The sequence below is a fragment of the Lolium perenne genome, chromosome 2, assembly GCF_019359855.2.
Source record: "Lolium perenne isolate Kyuss_39 chromosome 2, Kyuss_2.0, whole genome shotgun sequence".
Lineage (NCBI taxonomy): Eukaryota > Viridiplantae > Streptophyta > Magnoliopsida > Poales > Poaceae > Lolium > Lolium perenne.
The window spans coordinates 47,254,740-47,271,631 of record NC_067245.2 but is presented as its reverse complement, the minus strand read 5'-3'; the positions used below and the strand labels follow the sequence as shown (position 1 = coordinate 47,271,631).

Here is a 16,892-nt window from a genome sequence, read left to right as displayed (position 1 = left end):
AAGCAACGACCTTCTCAAAAAATGGCACATCTACAAAAGAATGGAGTCTAACTTTAGTTAAACTTTACAACCCCTCTAGTTCTATGCTTAGTAATCTCGGGACGAGATTATTTTAAGGGTGGAAGATCTGTAACACCCCAACTTTTTGCAAGCTTGTTTAATTATCCAAAGTGCAAAAATTAGGGGGAACAAAAACTTTTTCTATAGACTAATTAACATGAATTGCCTTGATCTGTTTGTTATGATGAATTGCCTTGATCTGTTGGTAGATAAATTGTCTTGATTTGCTTTTTGAGTTTTGTTTTGAGCTACCCTTAATAACAACACCTCTAGTGGTTAAACAAGCAACTCACTAAATAAAACACATGTGTGGCTTAGGAAGAATTGTTTTTCTTTTTACTACATCAAACCTCCCTCCTGATGGCAACATGAGTGTGCCTACTTAAAAGATTCCAACTTTGGCAGTTGATCTCTTAGCACCCACAACTGTTTTTGGTGACCTCAGTGCATGGATCTCTTCTATACAACACCCTCTACAACTTCCACATCTTACATGTCACATCCTCCACTTGCAACTCTTATAATCACTTGATCTGGTATCCTATCCAATGTTTCAGCACCAGATCACTTCTTCCTCTTTTACCTCTTGTGTTTATTTAATCCAATTTTAATATCCACAAAACCAAGAGTAGGTATGATGGGTACATTTTGTAGCCACCATCTACCCTTGAGAACACTCCTTCCTAAATTAGTTTTCTTTCTCAAAAACCCTATTGTTTTTCTTCCCTGGTTTTAGCCACAAAAAAAATCACTCCTTGTTATTAAAACTCCTTAAATGTTTTCTTCAAATAACAAGAGAGATTGTGGATGGTATTTTGTATCATCCCATTCCCTTCAACCCAAAAAGACTTTCTATAAAGGCATTTGATTTTCTTCCTTCTTTTAAGTGCATGGTTTTGGTACATGTGCCATCCTTGCACCTTTTGATAACACAAGGGAAAAATCTATTTGGCATTATTATGCAAGTAGACCCATTTTGTTTTAAAAATCATTGGATCTCTTTCAAAATGTTTTCAAAGGAAAGTTCAATATAAACCCTATCCAACATTTTGATCAACTCTCATAGTGGTGGAGACCCACCTCTGTAAAGTTCCAGATCTAATTAACAACTTCTATTCATTCATCACATCTCACTCTTGTATGGTTTACCATCATCATCTTGACCTCATGTTGATGGCTTATGCCACCATATTCATCCTTGTGAGTATGGTTATTTCACTCACCATCTCTCTTAGCATTGCTCTACAATTGTCTAAACCACCATCACCACCATCATCTTTTGGCCAAGTTGATCACTTGATCTAAGTGTTTTATTCTCCCACATAGGCACCAATGTCTATTATCACTTATCTCCCAAATTTTAATACATCATCAAACCATTTTTAGCTAAACCTCCCAACACTCAACATTGGTCGACACTCATGAAGTGGCATTGCACCTTGCTTGCCCACTTGTAATGTCAACAAGTAGCCGGCCATGCCAAGCTCTTGGCATGCATGAGCTGAAATTTCTTCATCTCCATTTTCTTCTCTTGCAAGCCTTGCCTCCCAACTACCCCAACAATTAAATGGGCAGCCACCCATCCTAGCCAATCAAAAAGGAGGCAGCCACCACTCTCTCCCTCTATAAAGCTCACTTGGCCGGCCACTCCACCTCCCTTTGCTCTCATTTTTCACTCCCCACTCCTTCCTCCACTCACTCCCATCCCTCTCCTACCTCTTCTCCACAAGCTGCTGCTCCCCCTTGCTCACATGGCCGGCCATGGCCATGAAGATTCACCAAGATGAAGCTCCCCTCCTCCCTCAAGCTTCCCCTCACCATGAGAGCATCCCTCTCCTTCTTCTCCCCAACCCTAGATGGATTTCTCTCCTCTTCTTCTTCTTCCATTGCTAAGATTGGATCTTGATGCAGGTGCATGTTGGTCTAAGCATGGAGAAGCTTGAGCTATCCTCAGATCTGAAGTTCTTGAGCAAAGTTCGTCCAAATCCTTGCAGTAATTTCTGCTATCTTGCTGTTTCAGATTCTGGTACGAATTTGTAAAATCCACCAAATCTCGTGCGCAGATCCAAATCGAGTGATTCAAAGTTCCGCAGATAGATACGGAAAAGATCTACAACTTGGCGTTGGTCTCATCCTCAAATTCGTTACGGATTGTCCGTGGTAAATAAAGTTCTGTAAACATGCAGATTCACTGTTTGTTATATTTGTTCCGTTTTACAAAACCTTTTTGAGCAAACTTAACTGTAGGTGAAAGGCCTCTTCAATACCTTCATTTTGGCGGTGGTTTCACTTCGATAGACCTCCTGAAACTGAAATGGTTCATAGATCAAGATCTGGTCAGATCTGACTTTGTCGAATTAAATCAGGAGCTTGGGAACGAATTTTTGAATGAAACAAACTGGGTAAGAACCACCTTTTCAATACCTTTCAGATGCAACTGACCTCATATTTTTATGAATCATGTACGATTTGTGGTGAATTAAACTTGTTCTGTGTGTTCTGCAGACATGGCTGTTTGTTTTTAAATCACCAAAAATCCATCTTTGAACCTAATTGAGTGATTCCAACTTTGTAGGACTGCTGTATGTTTTCTTAATCATCTCCAACAAGTTTCAAACATTTATCTATTATGAAAATCCAGTTGTAAAGAAAATGGTAAAGACATACAGTAACCTTGTTAATCCATTTGTGAGAGTTTCAGAAACTATTTGAACCCAAATCCAATTGTGTATGCATCTCTGTTTAAGTATCTTTCAAATGCCAGTGGTCTCATATTTTTAGGATTTTTCTACGATTTATGGCTTACAGATCTTGTTTTCTGTACAGCCAGATTCAAACAAATTCCTAAATTTGTAGGTTCAATATTTTTGAGTGAATCCAATTGGGTTAGTCTTGTATTAGTACTGGCCATCTAGGAAAAATAGTGTTAGTCTCTGTTCATGCATATTTCTTACTGTTACTAATGTGTATGTGTGACATGGATTGTTGAACCAAAACTCTTTGGTTTATTTTTAAACCTTTGCCCACTCTTTTATTTAAAAATTGGTCAACCAATGTTTTATTCTTGCAAAACAAAACCTCTGCAACTTAACCTTAGTTCTATTGTTTGGCTTAAGTCTTCAAATGGTGTGGCATATCATTTACTTCCTATTCTTGTGTAGTGTTGTGTAAGCTTTACAAAATAGAGAGAATGATTTCCCGCTTTTCCAAAAATGCTTCAAAAAAATAATATGAATGTTTGTAATGCTCAACTAATGCACTTGTCCTCTTTATGATGTTATCTACCAGGGGATACTTAGTTGTGCCATGGTGATACCGAGAGAGGCAATTGCTAAGTTATGATACTCTCATACCTTTACTAGGTAAATAAAATGGGTTCTCTTTTAGTTGCTTTGTAGTATCTATAAGTTCTTTGTATGTTAGCCCGTAGTAAGGTGGTTAGCTATTGCTTGTTGATTGTTGAATGTTGCATGCTTGTTATGATTAGTGCAATGCGATTGATTGTGTTCCTTTTATATTTTCCGACGATAGATGCGAACGATTCCGGAGAAGAAGAAGAAGTGGTTCGGACAAGGATTTTATTTATATTGACGGGATTCTTATATTGATGAAGTTGAAGAAGTCCAGGGACAAATAAGCCAAGGCAAGCCATCTTTTGATCTCTGATCTGGTGTCTAGTTGGATGTCATTTGTTGATGTTCAAAGCACCTTCATTCTATGTGTGTTATTATCTCTATTTATGTCATCTATGTGTGATTGCAAGTGGGGTACTCCCTAGTGGTGATGCTCCACTGTTTGTCCTTGTGTTATGGGATGCATGGTAACATGGTCGTGCTATTCCACTTGGTTATCTTGTATGCTCAACTTGAGCATGTTCCATCTCAAGATAGTAACTTACACCACACCCACCCCTTTTGTAGTATAGAGGTATCAATGTCATGATCTTGGTGTATTCTTAACTTGAGAGGAGTATGCCGTGTACCATCTTGGAGAATATGTTGGATAGTGACACTCCACTATCTAAGTTGTGTAGTTAGCATCACAAATCTGAGAGTATATTCCTCCTTGTGTTGTCATAATACATGCTTACCTTGAGCAAGTATGATCCACTCCACTACCCCTTTATACCTCATCTATGCCGGGATAACTCTCATCTCGGCCGTAGTGCAATACTAGTTCAACTCATGAAACTATAGGTTGGGAACCCCTCAAGGTTTACCTTGTTGTAAATGTTTATGAAAACCTTGGGTGGGGCAACCTTACCCAAGCGTATGGTTTATATGAAAGAAAAGGATCTTGACAAAGATGGTTGGAAAGAGGAAAGTGTGGGTGTGACTTGGGTTTTTGAGAAAAACGACACATGGTTCTTTGTATTCGCCCGGAACAATTAACCCGCGCAACCACAACTACTCCAACGTGGGCACGGAGCTTAGTTTGACGTTTGTTCTTCTTAGCATGAGGCACCGCACAACTATACAAGGGTACGGTTACCCCCGAGTCCGGGTTGTCATGGTTGGGACAATAGTATAACGGGAGGCCTTCAGGGCTGACCCGTCCGGAAGACACTATGGGTCTCCTGGCTTGGCGGTGGAGCCACGCTCAAGAGGAGGTGAGCTGCCACGGTGCCGGGGAGGTACATACTCCATAGGGTAGGACCTCTTGCTAAGTCGAATGGGCGAAAGGCTATGTTCGGGTATCCGTCGTGGCATATGTTGTTATGCGGGGATGATGCCCACACGATAGGTATCCGGATAGAGGTGGGGAAAGTGTGCAAACTCTGCAGAGTAAAATCTATTCGAATAGCCGCGTCCGCGGTCATGGACGGTTGGGATGGCCGTTACCGAGCTGTGTCGAGTTTTGGTTTAGAAAATGATTTCCAAAGGAAATATGTGTGTTGGATGTACCGGAAGGGTACGGAAAGGGTGCCGACCATATGGAGATGGTCGAGGAAAATGAAACAAAATTGGGTGACCCTTCCTAGTGTTTCATGTAGAGGGACTCTTCTCCAATAAAGATATAGAGATGTCATAGTTTATCTTTTGAAGTATCTTCTTCAACAAAGATATAGAGATGTCATAGGACTTCCCTAGTATCCCCATCAATTGAGATGGCGGTATGCTACCTCTTCTTTAACAAAGGTATAGAGATGTCATAGGACTCCCTTAGTGTCCCCATCACTCGAGATGCCGGGATGCTATATCCACAAGAGAAACTATTTCTCTTCCACATGCTATATCCACAAGAGAAACTATTTCTCTTCCACATGCTACATCCACGAGAGAAACTATTTTTCCTCTCTTGTCTTCTCTAGTTAGAATTTTTATCACCTTCTTGATGGTTTGCGAGTACAATTCCAAATGTACTCACGGCTTTGTCCCTGGCTATTTACTTGGCCAGACTTGAAGGAGTTCGACAGATGAAGAAGGAGTTGACGACGTCTATGCGAGCTAGGAACGTCTTCCCGCCGCCTGTTCGTAGGGTTATGGCAGATGACTTGGGTACTGCGCTGCTGAAGTGATGATGCTACTCTGATGTTTTAGTTCAGCCCTTCGAGGCTATTATGTAAGTATTGGTCATGTGACCATGTTGTAATTTTCTTATTCCGCTTTGTAATGGATGGTGTAATTTGATATCAGTTCGGTTATGTGTTCACGGCGCACTGATCATGGGATCGTGAACTGTATACATAACAGGGAATTTCGGACAGCTAGTCCGCGTTCCCCACAGAGAGGAAGAAGAAAAAATCGTGCAGAGGCCGGTATACTACTTGAGCGAGGTGCTCTCCCTCTCAAAACAAAACTACCCCCACTTTCAAAAGATGACCTATGGTGTGTTCATGGCCGCCACCAAGCTTAAGCACTATTTCGAGGAGCACCCCATGAAAGTGGTAAGTGAAGCACCCATTTCAGATATCATGGGCAACAAAGATGCCATCGGCAGGATTGCAAAATGGGCAATTCAATTGTCACCATACGTGCCGGTATACGAAGAAGAGATGCCATAAAATCACAAGCCTTGGCTGATTTCCTGGTTGATTGGGCGGAAATGCAGTACAAGCCGCCGGAACATAAAATAGAATACTGGAAGATGCACTTCGACGGATCCAAGCTAAAAGAGGGTCTAGGTGCCGGTGTGGTACTCACCTCACCAAAGGGAGATCATCTCCGGTATGTTTTGCAAGTGCATTTCAGGGCATCAAACAATGTCGCTGAGTATGAGGCTCTTATCCATGGGCTCAAGGTCGCAAAAGAAATCGGTGCACACCGGATCATTTGCTACGGCGATTCAGATCTTGTGGTGCAACAATGTTCCGAGGATTGGGATGCAAAAGATGCTAACATGGCCTCGTACCGGTTTCATGTGCAAAAGATTGTCGGCTTCTTCGAAGGGTGTGAATTTCACCATGTGCCGCGGGCTGAGAATGAAGCCGCGGATGCTTTATCCAAGCTAGGCTCATCTAGGCAAGAAATTCCTCCCGGAATAGCCTTGGCGCACTTAAGAGTTCCATCGATCAAGCCAAGTCCGGAATCAGAATCAATTTTCGTACCGGAATCACATGTAGTGCCAATGGATATTGATGAAGGAAACCCGGGGACTATACCGGTACACTCGGGGACTGCTCCGGTAAACCCGGGGACTGCGGAGCCTATACCGGAAGAAACAATGATGGTGGATAGCATGGAGATAGACGTGCCGGTGTTTGTGGTTAGAGAAGCACCATCTTGGGTTAAACCTATTAAGGAATTCCTGATCAACGGCACCTTGCCGGTTGACGAAACTGAGTCAAGAAGGATCCAGCGGAGAGCCAGAGCATACACCTTCATCAATGGCGAGGTGTAGAAAAGAAGTGTTACCGGTGTCCTTCAAAGATGTGTGGAACCGGAAGAGGGAAAAGAGATGCTTAGGGAAATCCACCAAGGAGAGTGTGGGCATCACGCTTCATCAAGGGCGCTGGTGGCAAAAGTATTCCGGCATGGGTTCTACTGGCCCACTGCCTTGGAAAATGCTGAGGATTTGGTAAGAAAATGCAATGGTTGCCAGAGGTACGCCAAACAAAATCATACCCCAGCATCCGGCTTGAAAACTATACCGTTAACTTGGCCATTTGCTGTTTGGTGCCTTGACATGGTTGGCCCATTCAAAACTGCAAGGGGAAACATGACCCACATCTTGGTAATGGTGGATAAATTCACCAAATGGCTGGAAGTAAAACCTATTGCAAAGTGTGATGGGCACACAGCGGTGAAATTCCTAAAGGATGTCATCCTGCGGTATGGATACCTGCATAGTATCATCACTGACAATGGCTCAAACTTTGCCCAAGGTGAGTTCAAGCGATTCTGTGAGGATAACAACATCCGGTTGGATTTGTGCTCAGTGGCACACCCACAAGGCAATGGCCAAGTGGAAAGGACAAATGCACTGGTGCTCTCCGGTATAAAACCAAGGCTCATTGAACCACTCGAAAAGACACCGGGATGTTGGCTCGAGGAGCTACCATCAGTGCTGTGGAGCATAAGAACGACTCCAAACCGGTCTACCGGATACACTCCATTCTTTATGGTTTACGGAGCAGAAGCGGTCATACCAACCGACATTCTCCATGACTCACCAAGGGTGCAACTCTATACCGAACAAGAGGTAAAAGAGGCCCGAGAAAACGATGTGGACTTGCTGGAAGAAGCAAGAGAGCTGGCGTTGGCAAGGACAGCCATTTATCAGCAAAGCCTAAGACGCTTTCATAGCCGGAAGGTTAACCCGAGGGTTTTCCGGGAAGGAGATCTGGTGTTGCGCCTAGTGCAACGCACTGAGGGCCGGCATAAGCTTTCACCCCCATGGGAGGGACCTTTCATTGTGAGCAAAGCTCTCCACAATGATGCCTATTATCTAATCGATGCACAGGAATGGAAGGAGGGAAAGGCGGACAGATCTGGAGATGAGACCAAGCGTCCATGGAACATAGCTCTGTTGCGTCCGTTCTACTCATGAAGTTGTGGTGTAAGAAGTTCCTTTTTGTACCTTATTTGCTATGAATAAAAGATTTCGGAACCTCGAATGAATCTCGGGGACTACCCCTACTAGAGTTGCATGCAGTATGTTTATTTTTTTCAGTTTACCAGTTGCTTGTTGAACATTTTTTTCTTTCCGGTTTAGTAACGTGCTAAACCTACCGGAGTCTTCGACTCTGCTGCTGTCCGCAACCCGGCTTCATGGCAAGCAAGATAAACCGGTAGGAATTACGCACGTGAACTACGAAAAGAGAGAGTGGGAACGAACAATCCGGAAAAATTTAACTAACCCCGGTTATACCGGTTTTTTGTGAAAATTTCGAGTTATTTCTAAGTTCAAGAAACTGCTTGCTTGGCAAAAGAACTTTGTGCCTCATACGCCAAAACACCCAAAAGAGGTAGGCAGAGCCAAAGCAAAAGAGCCAAGTGTGCATCGGATTGGATGCGGAAACAATTCCGGAATCTTTGCGGTACAAGATCAAAGCAAACAATGAGCAAAATGCTAAGTCAACAGACAAACATAAATTAATAAGCTACCGGTATAACATACCGGCAGATAATATGGTAGCACAGCCAAAAGAACGGCTAAGTTATATCTTACATCATAGACCCCGGCATACCGGGGTAGAATTTAACGAACATTGTTTTCTCGAGCATCAGATACAGCAAATACAGGATAAAAGCATTCAAGCAGCAGGAGCTTCAGGAGGAGCAGCACCGGCCTCTGGAGCTTCCGAAGGCGCATCACCAGCTTCCGGGAGAGCATCGTCCTCTCCGGCATCCTCATCTTCCTTGTCCTCTCCTTCTTCGTCGCTAAGGAAGTCCTGGACGTCAGGAGGTGGGGGGATGAAGGTGCGGACCGGGGCGTACTCTGCAATTCGGTAGGCACGGTCCTTCCGCTTCGCGGTGAGGACCGGATCCTTGTCGGTGGGAGCATCTTCGCGCAAGCTGTGGAGGGCGTCCAAGTCCAAGTCCTCATACCAGGAGCAGGCGATGCGTAGCGCCGCATCCGCTCCGACACGAGCCGCCGAGCACTGCCATTCGCGGATCCTCAGTCCGGCACCTTTCAGGCGCTCGGAGGTGAGCGTCAGGTTCGCCGGCATCTCTTCCCCGGGCCACAGGACCTTGAAGAGCTGGATCGCCACGTCGGGCAGATCGGCAAGATGCCGGTCCACCGCGCGCATGTGCTGGACCCGGGCTGAGAGCGCGACCATGTGATCATAAGGATCCCAGGGCGCAGTCAGGTTCTTGAACTGCTGCGCAACCCAGCGATCTGCCACTTTCTTCTGCGCATGCACCTGCGAATCCGGAAAGAGCCCTGCAACACAAAGGAAAAAGATAAGGAAATGCTACCGAAAGATATAAGCTTATAAGCAAAAGCCGGAAAAGAAAGAAGAAAAACTTACTGAGGGCGAGCGCGTCGGTTTGCATGACCAGCTGGTCATACTCTTTTTGCTCCCCAGTTAGGAGAGCGACCTGATCCTCGGCCGCTTTCCGCGCCTTGCTCTCCTCCTCCAGCTCTGTCCGCAGCACCGCGGTGTTGTTGGTATACTCCTCCAGCGACTCAGCAAGCTTGGCTTCAGCCGCTGTCTGGGCATCCTCGAGCTCGCGCGCGTGTCGGAGCCCAGCTTGAATGGCCTGCTCTTTCACCTCGCGATGCGCGGTGGTGAGCTGCTCCTTTTCAGCTGAAGTCCGGAAAAAAGACATGTTAGCAAAAAATAACCGGTAGGATGCAGAAAAGCAAGTTAACCGGAAAAGAAAAATACCTTGGAGTGCAGCGAGCTGAGTCTTGAGGGCTTCGATGGAAGCTTCCGGGATAGCTGGTACGCAAAAAAAATTATAAGTACTAAAAGAGAAAAGGCATCCGGTAAGAAGATGCCGGGAGCACGGAAACTCACCTTGGCACTTGTTGTGCACTTCAGAAAGATCCCGGTGCTCCCACAGTAGCTCCTCAAAGAGGCGCTTCCGGGCGTCCGCCGTGCTCTGTTCAAGGGAAAATGACTATAAGAAGATGCCGGTTTTGGAAATTTTTAAGGAAGTTTCGCGCTTAGAGCTACGCTCTCAACCCGAAACTCGGGGACTGGGAAGATATACATAATCTTTAAGGAATGAAAACCGGCAAGAATTCAACTTACCACAACGTTGATGTTGGCATCATGCCACGCGTTGTCGAACTCCTTGACAGCGCGCCGAAGCCGGCTAAAGTGCTGTCCGGTGCTCCGGGGGCTGGAAGGATCGACCAGCGGCAGCTTATCTTTCCCCAAGCCGCGCGTCGCTGGGGACTCATCCGCCCGATTCCACTTTTCAGCATAATCAAGAAGGTTCCCTAGCTCAGCTCCTCCGCGCGTAAGCTCGGTAATCCGGCCCAGCGAAGCTGGAGCCGTTTCCCCGACCACGATGGTGGCGCGACCGGCGTGCAGCGCCAAGGACTGCGGGCCGGAGCTGGTCGCGGAGGTCACCGCGGCAGCTTGAGGCTTAGAGAACCTGATACCCCCCGAAGCCGTAGGCATGGCAGCAGCGGGTCTTTGGCGTGGAGGCGGCATGAGCTCAGCCGCGCTGGGTCCTTTGCTTGGCGGCGTTGGGTTGGCCCCAGCTGGCTCGACGATGGAAGCTTCTGGGGGAGGCGCGGAGGAGTCCGGCGCAGACTTGGAGGGAGAGGAGCTAGTGTCCTTCTTCTTCTTTTTCTTCGGGGCAGTAGGAGCCAAAGGCTCCATCCCCCCGGCATCTTCGGTGTTGGCGCCGATGGTGCTGGCGCCGGTATCTTCTTTCTCTGGAGGGGAGATGTTTTCCTCCTCCGCGCGGTGATCTGGAGATGTAGGGGCCGCGCGCCCCGCACTTGAAGTGCCTCCCAGAGGGGAGGCAGAAGAGTTGCCGGTACCAGATGGTACCGGGCTTGAGTGAGGAGGAGGTGAGGTCCTTGCGGTTCCCTCGGTGCTCTTGGAGAGCTTGAGCGCAGGGATAAAAAAGATAGAAAGAAGAAAGATTCAGAAAAGCAAACGGAAGGAAAAACTTTGCAAAAACAAAGCAAACAGAGAGACAAAAACTTACCCGGAAGCGACCGGCATCTGCCGCTTCTTGTACCGCTTCGTGGAGACCGTCTTCCCGCCGACAACTTCTTGCTTGGGGCGCTTGGTGGGAGGAGCCTCGCTGGGGCTGGCTTCAGATGCCGGCGCCTTCTTCTTCTTATCCTGGGAGGTGAGTCTCTCCAGGAACTCATCGCCAACCTCGGCCTGAAGCGGCACAGCGCGCTCCACAACTTGTGGGTTGGCACTGGCTGAGGGAGCATCTGCAACAAGGAAACATATGAGGAGCTGAAAAATTAAAATACCTCAAAGATAGTGACATCGTCATCGCCGGAATCGGAAGCTTCAGATGAGAAGTTACCGGGGCGTGGAGTGTGGGTGCGGCCCATCTTGAGGTCGGTCCAATGGATGTAAGGATCCGGATCCACCATATCCAGAGGCCGCTTCCGGCAAGGGCCTCGCTGCTCCGCCACGATGCGGGGGAAGCGATGTTTTGCCTGGAAAGGAGTAAAAAGACAGTTAGTCTTACATCAAAAAGCTACCGGAAAACAACCCGGATTGCATAATCTCTTACTTCATCTGTTGGAGGGTTGGTGGAGCTAAGAGGCAGGAAGCCCCACTCCCAGTCCATCGGCATGGCGGTTTGGCAGATCTGCCTAGCCTTAAGAACTACATCCTCTTTGCTTAGAGGGAGGCCAGTGATCTTGGTGGGATCGCCAGGGCCGTACATTTCGCTTATTTTATGCACCCGGCGCTTGAGGGGAAGCACCCGGTGAGAGATGAAGGTGCAGATGATGTCGTCAGAGCAGATGTCTGTCTCCTTCATCAGCTTCTCCATGAAGCGTATAATCCGGTTCGTCTCTATATGATTGGTCCCAGGATTATAGCCCCAATTGACCTTCGTAGGCACTCCCGGATTGAAAGCCGGAAGATTGATAAGATCTGGGGTGCCGGTGTTCTTCACGTAGAAAAAGGTCTGTTGCCATGCCCGGCACGACTCGAAACCGGAGTATTTAAAAAAGGGGCTCCCTTGACGGGAGCCGATGATACAAGACCCGCATTGAACGGGGGGTTTGGGCTTAGGAATGTCCTTTCCCTGGATGGAATTGATCCGAAGAGAAAAGAAGCGAGCAAAAGTCTCGCGAGTGGGACGGAGGCTGATGTAGCCCTCCATGAAAGAAACGTAGCAAGAGAGATAGAAGATGGCATTGCTAGGAAGGTGGTGAGGCTGGAGTTGCTAAAAATCCATAAATCGTCGAAAGAAATCAGAAGCAGGAAGACCGAAGCCGCGCTCGAAGTGAGCAAGGAAAACGACGAACTCACCGGGTTCAAGTACCGGTTCGATCTCGTCGCGCGGAAGCCGGCAGGATACTCCTTCCGGTATCCTTCTAGACCGGTACAGCCAGTCGATTTCGTGCTGTGTCACGTCAGAGCCCTTCCAGGCCCCACGCGTGACACCGGATAGATCTACTCCGGATGCTTGGCTAGAGCTGCCGGCCTCTTGACCTCTTCCGGTATCGGTTTCCATCCGGGCAAGCTCAGCTGAGAGTCCGTCGGAAGCTTCACTTTGGTGGCTACCGGAGGAGGATTCGGAAAGACGATCCTCGCTAGACATACGGATCTGAGAGACGCCGGATTCTACCCAAAAACTGATTTCCCAAGATCTACCCTTGCGCGAAGATCTACGAGTAAGAGAAAAAGCAAAAGAAAAGAAAGGGTAAATACTCTACCGGCCCAAGATCTGGAAGACGAGAGAGAAGAGGGCAAAGAAGCATTGAGGCTAACCTGGGGCGGCGCGAAACACTGAAGATGGTCGCCGGAGAAGCACGAACCTGCAGTCGCCGATGAGGTCCGGCGAGGAAGAGGGGAAGAAGTCGCCGGAGAACGTACGGTGCGGCGGCAGCAGACGTGCAGCGGTGAATCGCTGCGCGGCGAGGCTCGGAGAAGCTTGGCGGAGTCGCGGCGAAAGTTCACCGGGCGGCGGAGCTCTGGCGACGAACGGCGGCAGCGAGGGCGCAATAGGGCTGAGAGCTCTAAGTGCGCGAGGGAGTTGCGAATGCGGAGAAGAAGATGAAGTGGAACCGCACTCCCCTTAAATAGGAAGAGGAAGTAGTGGACCGGCAACCGCTGGGTCGCGGCGGTTCAGTCCGTGGGCCTCCACGTGGCGCGAAAATACACGCGCGGAAAACAAAATGCCACAGGGAGGCCGCACGGATCCGGAACGGCAGCGGGGATCCGGTGCGGCGCCATAAATGCTGGTGCAGAAGCCGAAGGGAAGTGACCTCTGGCACTGGCGCGTCAGATACAGTGCGCATGTCTCTGACAGGCACTGTACCCGAGAAATTCTCGACTTCACCGAGGAGGAGTTTAATGTCATAGGTTCCGGAAGGATCCGGAAGGATCCGGAAGGTAATAGAAAGAAACTAAGGCAGAGATGCCGGAAGAGAAGAGCAGGGTGCCGGAATGACTAAACCGGTACCTTGTGAGATGGGAACCTGCTATGGCCCGTCGGATGAGATCCACCGGACTATACCAGCTTCGGGGACTAATGTTGGGGGTATGACCCCCGGTATACCAAAGGCATGCCAAACCGGATGGTTTGAGCCATCAAGATACCGGTTTGAAGTTCATTCCGGATAAGCTTTTGGGCCAAGTAAATCTTACCGGTATCCCAAAGAGAGGCATACCGGTATGAGCTAAGAAGACACCGGACTGCCGGTAAGAGGTGCACTGTAGCACGTCGGCAGGACTGGTCAAAGATTCTCTCAAGAGCTAGAGGACAAGGATGACCTAAGCAAAGTAGCTTTAAACGAAGCCCTGACGCCAAAGAGGAAGGTGACACCAAAAGCAACCGGAGGACGTCAGCCTCCCTGATTAAAGAAGATACCGGCGTCACCTATGATTAAAGTAACTTTGTAAAGTAGTTTGTCTATTCAAAAATGCCATTAGGGTTTCTTCCCCTGTAAGCCACCCTCTCCCCTATATAAGGAGAGGGGGCGCTCCCCATCGCGGGCATGATATGCGTGTATGTACGAACCTTGTATGCACAAACCTGTAACCTGTCGAGATCAATGAAGAAAGAGATCTAGAGCAGAGTTCTTCCTTGTGTCTCTCTTCTTCTACCTCTGGCCTAGGCCAAGTTCTTGAGGAAAGCACCCGGAAGTTCATCCAATCTAATCAAAAACCCTCCCCCGAATCCTCTAGCGCCCATTCGGCCCCAACTTAAGCCATCCTATGGCATCTGTCTGTTCACCACGACGACATTTCTCTTCCACCTTTTTTTGCTCATCAGCTGGCTGGGACAATATGCCTCTGTTCGCGTACCCACTTCTGAAGGAACTCTTGCCTTGTGAGTAATCTTGCCTGTACCTTGGCTGAGGTAATTGTTTTGCTTCTTCCAGCATTTCCTCCTGTGTTTCAGCAAGAGATAACGCAGCATCAACCGTTCTTGGGCAGTGTAAACGAATTGCTTTTTGAATTTCCATTTTTAAACCAACTACAAACTTGGTAACAAAAAAAGCTTCATCGTAATGTTTATTATGCAACAGCACTTTGTGTCTAAGACTCTCAAAACCTTGATAGTATGCCTCTACTGTACCTTTCTGTTTCCACCTCTCTAAAGCTTCTAAATGCTTGATATGGTTGTTTTTCCCAAATTTAGTATGCACAGCTACGACAAGTCCTTCCCAGGTTTCTATTTCATTTACTTCCTCATAGTTTGTGAGCCATAAAGCAGCATTACCATGGAAATGCATGGTGGCAAAACTAGCCCATGAATGCCTGTCTACCTCATAAGTGTTAAAGTATTTCTCACAAACCGTTTTCCACCATTTTGGGTTCTCACCATCAAAACGGGGGAAATCAGTTTTTGGCATGCGAGAGTAATTCCTATCTCTATGTATAGAATGATTAGTGTAGCTACTGTCATCAAGGTGACAATCCTTTCCAGATTTTTCACCCATTTCAAAATGGGCATGAGTGTGGGGAAATTTTTTCGTACCCTTGACCAGGGTGTGAAACGGTGCACGAATGGCATCCGAATCAGGACCCTGGGTGTTGTTTCGCTGGCGGTGCCCGTCGGGCCGAGGCGTTTGATCATCATCAGGAGATCGCACCGCCTCCAGTGCTGTGACACGGCTCGCCACCGCGTCGATGGACTTTTGGACGGTCGTGATTGAGGTCTCCACTTGCGGCATCCACGCCGACAAGCCATGAAGGGTCTCGTTCATGGCCTTGAGTGATTCCGCCACGAGAGCTCCCTGGGTCTTGAGCTCAGCGAGGTCCTTCTCCATGGTTGCTGGGCTTGCTTGCCTCCACACCGCCGCACCTGGAGCAAGGGTCAACTGCCGCCGACCGCACCCGCCCCCCGTAGCGCACAATTCTGTGAGCAACCGCTCTTCCGTCGTGAATCCACTATCGCCGCCAACGCCGCCTCAATCGTCGCTGATGTCTGGTTCGTGGATGACCAGAGTTCCCAGATCTAAGCCAAATCGGGCCCAAACTGCTCGGAATTTTTTTGTGGGGGAATTTTCTGGGGATTTGGAGTGGATGCGGGTCGCAAGACGACTGCTCTGATACCATATGTAACAATCGATCTCTCACAGGATACAGAAATAGACAATTCGATCAGATGCAAACCCCGACGTCGCGTCGGGAGGATGGAATCCTGATGAACTAGCTAGTTCATCGGAGGAGAAGGGAGAGAGAGATGAGCAGTGCTCAGTTTAGTTACAACTGGAATAATCTTCGATCCCGATCTGCTCTCACTCAGGCTCACTTGACGTGCACTCCCTTCTGAGCGTAAGCTGTGGTCTTAGGCCCTTGGGTCGTGGACTTGGCCTCCAGATGGGCTTCACGAATCTCTTGCCTCCTTGCGGTCTGACGCGCCACTGTGAGCGCAGCTGGTAAGTGCTGTGTCGTGACAGAGTGGTGGGCAAATGTCTCACAAACACAGTGGAAAGTCGAAACGCAGAATACGAAACTGTTTATATAGCCAACACTGCATAATTCTCAGCGTGGTCAGTTGGGTCGAGTACCCTCAGAGGAAGCAGCGGTAACATTCAAGGAACTAATCTATGCCGCATCAGCTTTCTTCTACGGCCAACTAAAGCGCTTCAACACGCCTGTCTCAAGATGATTTTTTTTTGATTGTTCATGGTAAATTTGGCGAGTAACAAGTGCGTCCAGATTGATAGGAAATCCAGATTTAAGGAGTCAACGCTGCAATACTTGCAATGTATTGAAATCAAAATCTAGATAAATCCTAAGTTGTTTGTAATGATAATTCCAGATAAAGAAGAGAACTTATGGTATTTTGAGATAAGAGAAAAATACACTTGTTCAACTCAGATAATATATGAAAAATATTTCGATCAAACTTGTGTTGTACATATTAGGTATGTAGATTTGTGCAAATGCTTTCTCAGAATTTTTAGGGTTAGAAATATGGTTTTCAGAAAAAGAGCTCAACTAAGCCCGGGCTTCGCCAACACTTTTCACACTGGATGAATAAATTGTGTCGTGTCAACGGACAGAGATTTGGTGCACATGAGCACCAGTGATCTCACTTTGAAAAAATAAATAAAAAATCATATTTCTAAGCTTCATAAAAATCTGAAAATAAATCATGATGTAGCCGGTATTGTATCCCACAATCATGTAAATTTTCAACTGAAAATAATGTGTATTTTAGGCTGCACAAAAATAACAAATGCATATATCTGAGTATAGTGATTCAAATCTACAAAAAGAAAACAGATTTTGTCATTTTTGTATAGGTCAAAAAACAAAACATTTGAAA

At 47.2% G+C, this 16,892-nt stretch overlaps 1 protein-coding gene and 1 long non-coding RNA gene across 2 annotated transcripts in view; one reads left to right on the top strand and one right to left on the bottom strand.

Annotated features, from left to right (window-relative positions):
- Nucleotides 1-15,384, bottom strand: part of LOC139835472 (uncharacterized) — a 130,443-nt gene extending 115,059 nt beyond the window's left edge. Inside the window, exon 1 of the mRNA XM_071825327.1 lies at nt 14,361-15,384. Coding sequence (XP_071681428.1) covers nt 14,361-15,384 — 1,024 coding nt within the window. The remainder of the gene's footprint in view (nt 1-14,360) is intronic.
- On the top strand, nt 1,779-5,523 carry LOC127332019 (uncharacterized). The gene is made up of 6 exons (XR_007870151.2): nt 1,779-2,034; nt 2,124-2,220; nt 2,386-2,462; nt 3,349-3,422; nt 3,592-3,703; nt 5,458-5,523. It is a non-coding gene; the product is annotated as an uncharacterized lncRNA (long non-coding RNA).
- Nucleotides 15,385-16,892: the final 1,508 nt, after the last annotated feature.